The following is a 13391-nucleotide window of genomic DNA, read 5'->3' on the forward strand; positions in this document are numbered from 1 at the left end:
GGGGCAAATTGGCCATGGTGGATTGGGAAGCTATTTTAAAAGGTATGACAGTAGACAGGCAATGGCTAGCATTTACAGAACTAATACATAGATTACAACAAAAATACATTCAAATAGTAGTTTAGTAGTACAGAACTTGAGTATTACTGAAAAAAGAGACATGTCAAAGCTTTTCATCTTGCACTCATCAGGACACTTCACAAGAATGCCAATATAAGGGGAAGACAACAATTTATACTGTATGAGAAGAGAGTACTGATTAGTTGGCAAGTAGACTCTGATTGGTAAAGGCATCACCATGGAGAATGTACCAATTGATGGTGACTGACATTTAACTGCCAAGCATTATTTGAAATTTAAACCAGGCAGCTTCACCCTGATTGGTCAAGGCAGTACCCTGAAGAATAAGTCAGTGAATGGCTGTCACTTATTTCATTGAGCTGAAACAGGCGCTATATATATATATTTGTTCTTTCTGTTTGTAAAGAATGGAGCTCTGTGTATTAATATATCTAGCTTCCAGTGCACACAGATGTGACACACTGCAAGCCCAGCTGATAATCTTAAATTGGCTGTCAGCGTAATTCTTAGCACACTGAGGGTTATTTAGCAAATGTTGTCCAATCACGGAATCACATCTAATGTTGGACACTGTGTTTTTGAGTTTTGTAAGCACGGGCTGGTTGGGTATGGTCTGTACCTTGCCCGTTACGAACAGTGGCTGGGGCATGCTGTTGATACGATCTGCCAGTCTTTGAGACGTATTACCTACATACCTAGCGTCATACTGGCACTGAAATTCATATACCACATTGCTCATTTGTGTGATAGGCAGAACCTTTTGGCTCGACGGCAACATCCTGTTAGTAGCGAATACCACTGGTGTTGCTACTGCATAGTAGCAGCGTGATACAGCTAGCTTCATGTGTTACTCAAATATTTTGAGAGACCTTGCACTTCCAGGATAATCCAAGGTAGACTGGGCACTTTTCAGGGCAAGGGTGGCAGCCTTATGCTCGTTCATGAGTTTGCATGCTATATAGCATGAAATGGTCTGATGAGGATAGCCATTATCCCATAGGTTGTCTTTGATGCCCCTATTTCAGCATCAAGCTTGCATGGTGAGCAAATGGCTCAGGCCTTGTTTACAAGGTGCTGATAAAACCATCTTATAGCCTGTGTAACTGTAAGAATCCCAACGCGTCTCTTCACATACAGTATAAATTGTTGTTTTCCTCTGAAATTGGTATTCTTGTGGTGTGTCCTAATGAGTGCAAGACGAAAAGCTTCAACATGTCTCTTTTTTCAAAAATATATTTCTTTAATGCACAAAAACCCAGCAAGGAAAGTGTTCCAATCGTGGCTAACGGAAGAAAGCATATAAAGTTACCAAAAAATGGTAAGCCTGAGAATTGGGAGCATTTTAGAATTCTGCATAGGATGTCCAAGAAAAAGATTATGAAATGGAAAATAGAATGAGAGTAAACTAGCGAGAAGCATAAAAATGGACTGTATAAGTTTCAATAGGTAAGTAAAAGGGAAAGATCAGGAAAAACAAATGTGGATCCATTACAAGTGAAGTCAAGAGAATTTACAATGGGAAATAAGGAAATGGCAGAGAAACTAAACAAATACTTTGTCTCTGTATTCACAGGAAAATACTAAAAACCTACCAAAAATAATGGAGGATCAAGGGACTAGTGTATGGGACTGAGAGTAAATAAATCCCCTGGACCTGATGTTCTACATCCCAGGGTTTTGAAAGAGGTGGCTGCAGAGATAGTGGATGCGTTGGTGATCATCTTCCAAAATCCAAGAGATTCTGGAATGGTTCCTGCAGACTGGAAGGTGGCAAATGTAACCCCAGTATTTAAGAAAGGAGGGAGAGAGAAAACGAGGAACTGCAGACCTGTTAGCCTGGCATCAGTAATAGGGAAAATGCTAGAGTCTATAATAAAGGGTGTCAAGGGTAGTTATCCTTGCCACACCTCTTGAGTTCAGCTCGCTTGTCCCTGTTTGGACCGAGACTATAATGTGGTCAGGAGCAGAATGGCCTTGGCAGAACCCAGACTAAGTGTCAGTATGTGCCGCTTGATACTACTATCGATGACACCTTCCATCTCTTTGCTGATGATCAAGAGTAGACGAATGGGGTTGTAATTGCCTGTGTTTGATTTAGCCATCTTTTTTTAGCTAGGACATACCTGGACAATTTTCTACATTGTGAGGTAGATGCTAATGTTGTAGCTGTACTTGGAGCAGCTTGGCTAGGGGGCGCGGCAAGTTCTGGTGCACAAGTCTTCAGTACAATGGCCAGAACGTTGTCAGGGCCCAAAGCTTTTACAGTATCCAGTGCATTCAGCCGTTTCTTAATTTTTTTCTTGGTAAATTCCTGCAGTGCATCTTGTAGATGGTGCACACTGCTGCTACTGTGCGTCGGTGGTGGAGAGAGTGAATGTATGTGGATGGGGTGCCAATGAAGTGGGCTGCTTTGTCCTGGATGGTGTCAAGCTTCCTGAGTGTTGTGGGAGCTGCACTCATCCAGGCAAGTGGGGAGTATTCCATCACACTCCTGACTTGTGCCTTGTAGATGATGGACAGGCTGTGGGGAGTCAGGAAGTGAATTACCTGTCGCACGATTCCTAGCCTCTGACCTGCTCTTGTAGCCACAGTATTTATATGGCTAGCCCAGTTCAGTTTCTGGTCAATAGTAACCCCCAGGATGTTGATAGTGGGGGATTCAGTGATGGTAATGCCATTGAATGTCATGGGGCGATGGTTAGATTCTCTCTTGTTGGAGATGGTCATTGCCTGGCACTTGTGTGGCACGAATGTTACTTGCCACTTGTCAGCCCAAGCCTAGATATTGTCCAGGTCTTGCTGCATTTGGACATGGACTGCTTCAGTACCTGAGGAGTCGTGAATGGTGCTGAACATTGTGCAATCATCAGAGAACATCCCCACTTCTGACCTTATGATGGAAGGAAGGTCAGTGCTGAAGCAGCTGAAGATGGTTGGGCCTAGGACATTACCCTGAAGAACTCCTGCAGTGATATCCTGGAGCTGAAATGATTGACCTCCAAAAACTACAACCATCTTCCTTTGTGCTAGGTATGACTCCAACCAGTGGAGAGCTTTCCCCCTGATTCCCATTAGCTCCAGTTTTGTTAGGGCTCCTTGATGCCACACTCGGTCAAGTGCGGCCTTGATGTCAAGGGCAGTCACCCTCACCTTGCCTCGGGTGTTCAGCTCTTTTGTCCATACTTGAACCAAGGCTGTAATGAGGTCAGGAGCTGAGTGGCCCTGGCAGAACCCAAACTGAGCTTCGGTGAGCAGGTTATTGCTAAGCAAGTATCGCTTGATAGCACTGTTGATGACCCCTTCCATTACTTTACTGATGATGGAGAGTAGACTGATGGGGCGGTAATTGGCCAGGTTGGATTTGTCCTTTTTGCGTACAGGACATACCCTGGCAATTTTCCACCTAACTGGGTAGATGCCAGTGTTGTAGCTGTACTGGAACAGCTTGGCTCCAGCATAGTGGTATTGTCACTGAGCTAGTATTCCAGAGACCCAGGGTAATTCGCTGGGGACCTGGGTTCCAATCCAACCACGGCAGATGGTGGAATTTGAATTCAATAAAAGCCTGGTGATGACCATGCTGATTGTCACAAAAACCCATCTGGGTCACTAATGCCCTTTAGGGAAGGAAATCTGCTGTCCTTATCTGGTCTGGCCCGGCCTACATGTGACTCCAGACCCACAGCAATGTGGTTGACTCTTAACTGCCCTCTGTACAAGGGTAATTAGGGACGGGCAATTAAAGCTGGCCCAGCCAGCGACACCCACATCCCGTGAACGAATAAAAGAAGTGGGAAGTTAATATTCCTGACCACAATATATTCAGGAAGGGTTAGGAATATTAAGTTCCCACTTCTGTTGATTAAAGATACTGTTACAGTAGTGGAAACGGATGCTGTGGTTCAGAGTTCAAACAATAAGAATATATAGCAACTTTGACATGGTCAGAAGCCCAGAGACCCAGGGTCGAGGTGCTTTACTTCTTACATGGCTCAGTTCCAACATTTTGGAACTGAACTGAGCGATGTAAGAAGTAAATAAGGCAGATGACCAAAAGCTTTTTTTATTCCTTCTTGGTATGTGGCGTCATGAACAACTGACACTGGCCAGTGTTCGTTAGCCTCTCGCAAGCCAAGAAGCCCCACCCGCACTCACTCTGCCTCGTGCTCTCACTCGCTATATCTCACTCTCTGCAGATGATGTGATCAGGAAAAGGCAGATCTACATTCCCACTGCGTTCCATCAGAATCGTGGTTTCCCAGTAAACAGAGTAAACGAAGCTCAAGATACACAGGATTTCTGCAGCACACAGCAACAGAGTGTTGAGGCTCAGCACATCATTGCCGTGAGTAACTGTTGCTCTGCTTCCCCCATCTCCCCACTCCCCATCCATGCACTTTCTGTTCTCTGTATATTTAACAGAGTTGGTGTTGACACCACTTACACTGTATTCTGCTTCTGTCTTGCCAGGGTTCACAGGGACCCCCAAACCCAGAGCCACATAGTATCAAGTCATCTCCTGTCAGCAGGATCCGCCCCATTTCCTACCACCACCGGACATCCGCCAACAACATCCTGACCAGAAAGGAAACTGGGCATCGAGGAATGGGAATGACTGTATCCTGTGCTCCGTTGGTGAGTATCACAGGACAGGAGGGCTGGAGATTGAAGGATAGAGGGCAATTGTGGATCGATCCCAAGCTAATCTCACTGCCCTTCCCCGTAGCCCAGTAGCATCCACAACCCTCTAGGGTAGAGAATTCCAAAGATTCACAACCCTTTAAGTGAAGTAATTATTCCTCATCTCAGTCCGAAATGACCGGCCCTTATCCTGAGACTGTGCTCCTTGTTCTAGATTCCCCAGCCAGCAGAACAACCTCAGTATCCACCCTGTCAAGCCCCTTCAGAATCTTAAAGGCAAAATACTGCGGATGCTGGAAATCTGAAACAAAAACAAAAAATGCTGGAAGAACTCAGCAGGTCTGACAGCCTCTGTGGAGAGAAAGACAGAGTTAACGTTTCGAGTTCATATGAGTTCTGAAGAAGAGTCATATGGACTCGAAACGTTAACTCTGTCTTTCTCTCCACAGAGGCTGTCAGACCTGCTGAGTTCTTCCAGCATTTTCCCTTCAGAATCTTGAATGTTTCAATAACTCCAAAGATTATAGACCCAGTTTACTCAGTCTCTCATCATAGGACATCCTATTGTACCTTCACTCTAATACCTCATAAACAATATGGGGAGATGGTGGCATAGTGGTAATGTCACTAGGCTAATAATCCAGAGACCCAGGCCAGTGCACTGAGGGCATGAGTTCAAATCCCACCACGGTAGCTAGTGGAATTTACATTCAATTAATAAAAACCTGGATTATAAAGCTAGTCTCAGTAATGGTGACCAAGAAACTATCATCGATTGTTGTAAAAACACATCTGGTTTACTGGTCAAGCCCCTTTAGGGAAGGAAATCTGTCATCCTTATCCAGCCTGGCCAGTGTTCAGTTATATTCGTGACTCCTCAGATACTGAAGCAGTCCATGTCCAAATGCAGCAAGACCTGGACAATATTCAGACTTGGGCTGACAAGTGGCAAGAAACATTCGCACCACACAAGTGTCAGGCAATGACCATCTCCAACAAGAGAGAATCCAACCATCACCCCTTGGTATTTGACAGCATTACCATTACTGAAATGCAACCATCAACATTTTCAGGGTTACAATTGACCAGAAACTAAATTGGACCAGCCATATAAATTTGTTTTTTGTCCTTTGAGGCAAAGGTGACCATGTTCATCATCTGGAGTGTTGGGGTAGGGTTCTGGCAGTATGTAGGTGACTGCTAAGGCCAATCTGTGCCTGGAAGGTTCTGCTGCAAATAAGACAGGATACTTCAGACGACTAAGTTTTGGTGAGTTGCTGGCTTGGGATTTCCTCTCCTTGTGTTTTCTCTCTGTCTCTGATATGCACTTGCTTTTGAAGGAAACCGCGCTGTTTCTATTTGGTTGCGCCATGTGCAGTGATCCTGGACGAGCTTCTCCCAGGACTCGAAGTCAATATCAAAACTCCTAAGTGAAGCCTTCAGAGCGTCCTTGTAGTGTTTCCTTTGACTGCCATGAGAGCACACCCCAGGCTCAAGCTCTCCAGAGAAGATTTGCTTTGGTTAGCGTCAGGCATTCTGGCTACATGACCAGCCCAACTCAGTTGTGACTGTTTCAATATGGTGTGGATGCTTAACATGCTGGCTCAGTTGAGCACCTCAGTGTCTACTATTTTGTCCTGTCATCAGATCATCAGAAGCTTTTGAAGGCAGCTCAGCTGAAAGTGATTGACCTTTTTGGCCTGCCGCTGGTACACAGTCTAAGCCCTGCATACGTGGAGCAGAGTGGGCAGGATTATCACTCTATAGACTTTCCTTTTTGGCTGGCTGACTTATTCCTCTTCATTCCCAGACTGATGTTCAAAATCTGCCGAAGGCTACACTTGCTTTGGCAATCCTTGTATGTGTCTCATCATCAATACAGACAGCTGGAGAGGGTGTGCTACTGAAATAAGTGAACTTAGCCACTGCTGACAGGTTCTGGTCATGGACTGAAATCTTGGGCTTGAGAGAGGGCTTTCCTGGAGCAGGCTGGTACATTACTTCATATGTTCACAAAACAAGTTACAGCTTGCATTATATCAAAGGGAGTAGATTATAAGGTTGTCAAAGAAAATGATAAACCCAAGGGTTGGGAGCAATTTAGAATCAGCAAAGGAAGACCAAGAAACTGATAAAGGAAGGGAAAGGAGAATATGAATAGAAGCTAGTGAGTAACATAAAGGCAGACTGTAACAGATTCTTTAGGTATGTGAAAAGGAAAAGATTAGTGAGGACAAATGTGGGCATCTTACAGGCAGAGACAGGAGAATTCATAATGGAGAATAGGGAAATGGCAGCAAAACTAAACAATGACTTTGGGTGGAATTTTCCATTGATGAGACAGTGACAGGTAGTTTCGGCAGTGCTCATCCCGCTGTTCGCAATGGCGGGAACTCACCCCTGATTCTGCGCTTCGAGGGTCATTATTTATGCACAGGTGAGTATTGAGCTGAGTCACCGGGCGGGTGGGGAGCTGATTCGTCGGCCCACCGTCAGCTGGCGGGGCCCAAACTCCGGCCGCCATATTTAAAGGCCAGTCCCCACCCCACCCATCTTCCGGACACGTGCAGAGATGTCTGGCAGCCAGAAGAGAGAAGCTGAGAGCCTCAAGAAGAAGGCAGCACCTCGCTTCACCCACCAGGCCTTGATCAGAGGAGTGTGGGCACACAGGCAAGTCCTGTATCCCAGGGATGGCTGCAGCCTCACCTCTCCAGCCTGGGAGGCTGTCACAGAGCAGGTCAGTGTAGCTGGCACCCATGCTGGAAATGCCACCCAGTGCAGGAAGAGGATGTGGTGAGAGTGACTGCCCTTGACATCTGGGGAGTATTTGACCGAGTGTGGCATCAAGGAGCCCTAGCAAAACTGGAGTCATTGGGAATCAGGGGGAAAACTCTCTGCTGGTTGGAGTCATACCTAGCACAAAGGAAGATGGTTGTGGTTGTTGGGGGTCAATCATCTCAGCTACAGGGCATCCATGGGATGTGGGCTTGGCTGGCTGGGCCAGCATTTATTGCCCATCCCTGGTTGCCCTTGAGAAGGTGGTGGTGAGCTGCCTTCTTGAACCGCTGCAGTCCATGTGGTGTAGGTACACCCACAGTGCTGTTAGGAAGGGAGTTCCAGGATTTTGACCCAGTGACAGTGAAGGAACGGCGATATATTTCCAAGTAAGGATGGTGAGTGACTTGGAGGGGAACTTCCAGGTGGTGGTGTTCCCATCTGTCTGCTGCCCTTGTCCTTCCAGATGGTAGTGGTCATGGGTTTGGAAGGTGCTGTTGAAGGAACCTGGGTGACTGCAACCAGCAGAGAGTTTTCCCTGATTCCCATTGACTCCATTATTGATGGGGCTCCTTGATGCCACACTCGGTCAAATGCGGCCTTGATGTCAAGGGCAGTCACTCTCACCTCACCTCGGGAGTTCAGCTCTTTTGTCCATATCACAGAATCACAGTGCAGAAGAGGCCCTTCGGCCCATCGAGCCTGCACTGACACGTGAGAAACACCTGACCCAGCTACCTAATCCCATTTACCAGCACTTGGCCCATAGCCTTGAATGTTATGACGTGCCAAGTGCTCATCCAGGTACTTCTTAAAGGATGTGAGGCAACCCGCCTCCACCACCCTCCCAGGCAGCGACTTCCAGACCGTCACCACCCTCTGGGTAAAAAAGTTTTTCCTCACATCCCCCCTAAACCTCCTGACCCTCACCTTGAACTTGTGTCCCCTTGTGACTGACCCTTCAACTAAGGGGAACAGCTGCTCCCTATCCACCCTGTCCATGCCCCTCATAATCTTGTACACCTCGATCAGGTCACCCCTCAGTCTTCTCTGCTCCAACAAAAACAACCCAAGTCTATCCAACCTCTCTTCATAACTTAAATGTTTCATCCCAGGCAACATCCTGGTGAATCTCCTCTGCATCCCTTCCAGTGCAATCACATCCTTCCAATTAAATAAAAGCAACTTTTATTTAATTGCGAACTTTAAGGAAGACTAGACATGGCACCCCAGGTCGCAGGGAAAAGAATCGTCTGTGTCACATCAATATGTTGAAGCAATATCACCGCCGGGAGGAGGATGAGCCAGTATAGGTGTGTCCGGTAGTGAGGACAGTGGAGGACGAAGGAGTTAGTGAGGATGAGGCAGAGGCAGGCCTAGTAACTCTCAAATTGAAGCTCTTACTATCCGGTTTTTTTATTCATGCACGGGATGTGGGCTTCGCTGACTGGGCCAGCATTTATTGCCCATCCCTAGTTGCCCTTGAGAAGGTGGTGGTGAGCTGCCTTCTTGAACCTAACTAGAGTTAGCTAACACTGAGCTATTAGAGAGATTGGACACCATGCTTTCGTATTTAGATGCAGAACAACAAGATGACCGAACGAGCCTTCTCACATAATTTAGAGGAGTCTGTAGGGTGAATCCAGGATCTGCATTCTTAGCCATACATGATGTGGAAGTAGGAGAACCCCCTCCTATAAATTAGCATCCTCGCTGCTTAGGGCCAGAGAAACAGGCTCAGGTGAAAGCAGAGATCCAGTACAAGTTGGAAAATCACCTCATTGAATCCAAACAAAGCAGCTGGAGTTCCCCTGTTGTGTTCGTGCCTCAATCAGATGGTTCGACCGGATTGTGTATAGACCACAGGAAAGTCAATGCAGTGACAAAAGCAGATTTCCCCCCATTCCCTCACTTGGAAGATTGTATTGACAGAGTTGGCATTGCCAAGTTTCTTACCAAAATAGATTTTCTGAAGGGATATTGGCAGCTTCCGATGTGGGCGGGCTCCCGATTTGTAGCCCCCGCCCACCAGCCGTATTATCCAGAACAGGCATGCTGAAGTCAGGAATACAACCCAACACCATCACGCCCGATAATACATCAGCGTGGGCACAGAATGCTCCTGTTCAACATTGAGGATCACATTAGAGGGATGATGGAAATCATATTGTAAATACAAGTAGAACTATCTGCTCATGTGGAGGGTAAAGGTCAGGACAAGTTGCTTGGGCTGAATGTGTTCTAATAGCACAAAGTCATTATGCTCATTCGGAGAGCCAGTGCAGACACGATGGGCCAAATGGCCTCCTGCACCGTAACAATTCTGTGATTCTGTGAATGTAATAGTCTTAGGTCAAGGAAGCTTTTTCCCCAGAGGGTTGCAGGACTGTGATGCAACATTGGTGTTAGATATGTGTAATTGAAGGCGAGTGGAATAAGAGATTTTAGAAATAGGACTAGCATAGGAACCTCGGAGCAGGAGTAAGCCATCAGCCTGCTCAGCCATTCAAACAGGTCATGGCTGATCATCTACCTCTTAAGCCATTTTTTCCTATTATCCCTGTATCCCTATCAATTTCTGCTTTGAACATGCTCAATGACTGAGCCTCCACAGCCCCCTCTGGTAGAGAATTCCAAAGATTCACCACCCTCTGTGTGAAGAAATTCCTCATCTCAGTCTTAAGTGGCCTGCCCCTTATCCTGAGACTGTATCCCTGGTTCTAGACCCCCCCCAGCCAGGGGAAACATCCTATCCACATCCACCCTGTCACCCCCTGTAAGAATTTTGTAAATGAGATCATCTCTCATTCTTCAAAACCCTGGAGAATACAGGCTCAGTTTCCTCCATCTCTCCTCATACAACAACCCCACCATTCCAGGGATTAGTCTGGTGAGCCTCTGTTGCACTCCCTCTATGACAAGTACATCCTTCCTTAGATAAGGAGACCAAACTACACAATACCCCAGGTGCGGTCTCACCAAGGCTCTATACAATTGTAGTAAGACATTTTATACTCCTGCACTCAAACCTCCTTGTGATGAAGACCAACATTTGCCTTTCTAATTACTTGCTGCATCTGCATTCCAGCTTTTAGTGACTCATGAACAAGGACACCCAGGTCCCTTTGGATATCAACACTTCCTAATCTCTCACCATTTAAGAAATACTCTGCATTTCTGTTTTCTCTACCAAAGTGGATAACTTCACACTTATTCACATTATATTCCATCTGCCATGTTCTTGCTCACTCCCTTAGACTATCCAAATCCCCTTGAAGCCTCCTTACATCCTCCTCACAACTCACATTCCCACCTAGTTTTGTGTCGTCAGCAAATTTGGAAATATTACATTTGGTCCCCACATCCTAACCATTGATGTAGGTTGTGAACGGCTGGGACCCCAGTACTGATCCTCGCCGTACCCCACGAGGAACGTCCTGCCATCCTGAGAATGATCCATGTCCTAATTTTGTTTAATAACCTTTTGTGTGCGACCTTTTTAAAAACTTTCTGAAAATCCAAATATACCACACCCAGTGGTTCCCCTTTATCTATGATACAAGTAACATCCTCGAAAAAAACTTCCCAACAGGTTTATCAAACATGATTTCCCTCTCGTACTGCTGGTGTGGGGCTTGGACAGCATGGACTGGTGGGACCGAGTGGTCTGAGCCAGTGATGATGGGAGCTCATTGTTCTGAAACTTTAACTCTGTTTCTCTCTCAACAGATGCTGCCAGACCCGCTGTGTATTTCCAGAATTTTCTGTTTTTGTTTCTGTATCTCCCCTGTCTTGCTGTGGATTGATGGGGCTTAGCCTTTGGCCTGTGCAGTATTTTGTGGAATTCTCTGGGAAGAGACTTGTCCTTGGAGGGTTTCACTTGTTTTCTTGTTTTGCAGAACCCAAGGCCACAGTCACAAACCCGAGAGAGCCGGCCCTTTAAGAAGATGTTCCAGACAACATCAAACATGGAAGCAGCAGGGAACCCGAAAGCTGTCTGGGGTAGTTATTCCCAAACCTACGGGGTCATCAGTCAAACTGGGCTGGAAAACCTGCGGAACCTCCAAATACAAAACAAACCCTAGCTAACATGGCACAGGAGACGCCAAACACACAACAGCACAGGATGTACACCAGCATACAGAGCCTGGGTGAGAATTACAGTGAACATAGGACTGCCTTCAAATATCATCCACTCTGATACCTGTGGCTATATAGTTTGAGTTGTGACACCTGGGAAAGTGCCAAAATGTTTTGTACACTGGTATCTGAATATGTGAAAAATGATTTTTTAATGTGAATTATTAATTCTATGCAATCATCCCTGCGGAGAAACTGTTGACTTGCTCCATTAATGTGTTCTCTGCACAATTTGACTGGCTCCCTCTCTCCACCCACCCTCCCCAACCCTCATTATAACTGCAGGCTCTGATACACATCCTGTAGTCTGACCCTGACCTGCTCCCTCTCCGCCCCCCCAGCCTCGGTTCTAAGCTGCAGAAGACTCTGGCACCCATGCACCCTGCAGCCTGACCCTGGCTGGCTTCCTCTAGCACACAGTATTTAGTGCTGTCCTGTGAAAGTGCCTTTAGGATAGGAGCTTGGATTCCCATCTGCGGGGGAGGGAGGGGTGTGCCCAGCTGTAGGATGGGGGACTGTGTGGGAATTGTGCATAACTGGGAGCTGTGCTTTTACTGGGATTCTCCTGGATCCCAGCGTTCAGGATGTTCAGCTTCATTCTCACCTGCATTCAGATCTCCGATTCTTCACTCCTGTCAATCCCAGGTCCTTACACAGGTCAAGAATTTGGTGTTTCCTCTATGACTCCCTTGTTTCCTGTAAATATTTGGTGCTTGTGGAATGTCTGATTAGTGAGTTAGTGAGGACCAATCTCTTGTCAAAATGAACTTCTGAAGATGTGCCAGAAGAGCTGATGTGTGATTTTATAGATGTTTATTAAAAGAGATGATAAATTTACACAATCCTTGTTTGATTGAATGTGGACATTGAGTTACACACAAACACCCACAGTGTGGGGTAAAGAGACCTGCACCTACCAGGTCTGAGTACTCGATTCTGACAGTCCAGCTGATGTATGCATCATGTAACCTGACAGCACCGGGGTGAGGGGAAGCCAGGAGCACCAGACGCTCCCTCAGTACTGACCCTCTGACAGTGCGGCGCTCCCTCAGTACTGACCCTCTGACAGTGCGGCGCTCCCTCAGTACTGACCCTCCGACAGTGCAGTGCTCCCTCAGTGCTGCCCCTCCAACAGTGCGGCGCTCCCTCAGTGCTGACCCTCGGAAAGTGCAGTACTCCCTCATTACTGACCCTCAGACAGTGCGGTGCTCCCTCAGTGCTGACCCTTGGACAGTGCGGCCCTCCCTCAGTACTGACCCTCCGACAGTGCGGCTCTCCCCCAGTACTCACCCTCCGACAGAGCGGCACTCCCTCCGTGCTGACCCTCCGACAGTGCGGCTCTCCCCCAGTACTCACCCTCCGACAGTGCGGCACTCCCTCCGTGCTGACCCTCCGACAGTACGGCTCTCCCCCAGTACTCACCCTCTGAACATGCAGCACTTTCTCAGCAGTGTCCGCTCCAACAGTTCCGCACTACTTCAGCACTGATGCTCTGAAATGCTGAACTGACTCAGCACTGTGCAGAAGTGACAGCCTTAGCTTATGTATTGATGCCCTGAAGTGGGACTGGAAACTTGTACTTGGTTTGTGTTTCAATCTCTGGAACCTGATGGCAGATTATTCAGGGCTGCAGTTGTGCGTTTTGGCTGGTGTGAATTTCAAGAATGCCAGTAGGGGAGTTGGAGACAGATCCTGTGGCAGCTCTGAATAGCCTGTCTTTGTACCTTCTATCCTCTGTAATCCTATATAAGGTC

At 46.9% G+C, this 13391-nt stretch overlaps 1 protein-coding gene across 1 annotated transcript in view; it reads left to right on the forward strand.

The window, feature by feature from the left end:
- Positions 1–12479, forward strand: part of LOC144676541 (mitogen-activated protein kinase 15-like) — a gene marked incomplete at its 5' end in the record, with an annotated part of 30841 nt that extends 18362 nt beyond the window's left edge. The window contains 3 exons of the mRNA XM_078536937.1: positions 4278–4426; positions 4552–4716; positions 11397–12479. Coding sequence (XP_078393063.1) covers positions 4278–4426; positions 4552–4716; positions 11397–11582 — 500 coding nt within the window. The remainder of the gene's footprint in view (positions 1–4277; positions 4427–4551; positions 4717–11396) is intronic.
- Between the last annotated feature and the right edge of the window lie 912 nt (positions 12480–13391).

The sequence above is a fragment of the Cetorhinus maximus genome, unplaced genomic scaffold, assembly GCF_964194155.1.
Source record: "Cetorhinus maximus unplaced genomic scaffold, sCetMax3.hap1.1 HAP1_SCAFFOLD_1681, whole genome shotgun sequence".
Taxonomy (NCBI): Eukaryota; Metazoa; Chordata; class Chondrichthyes; order Lamniformes; family Cetorhinidae; genus Cetorhinus; species Cetorhinus maximus.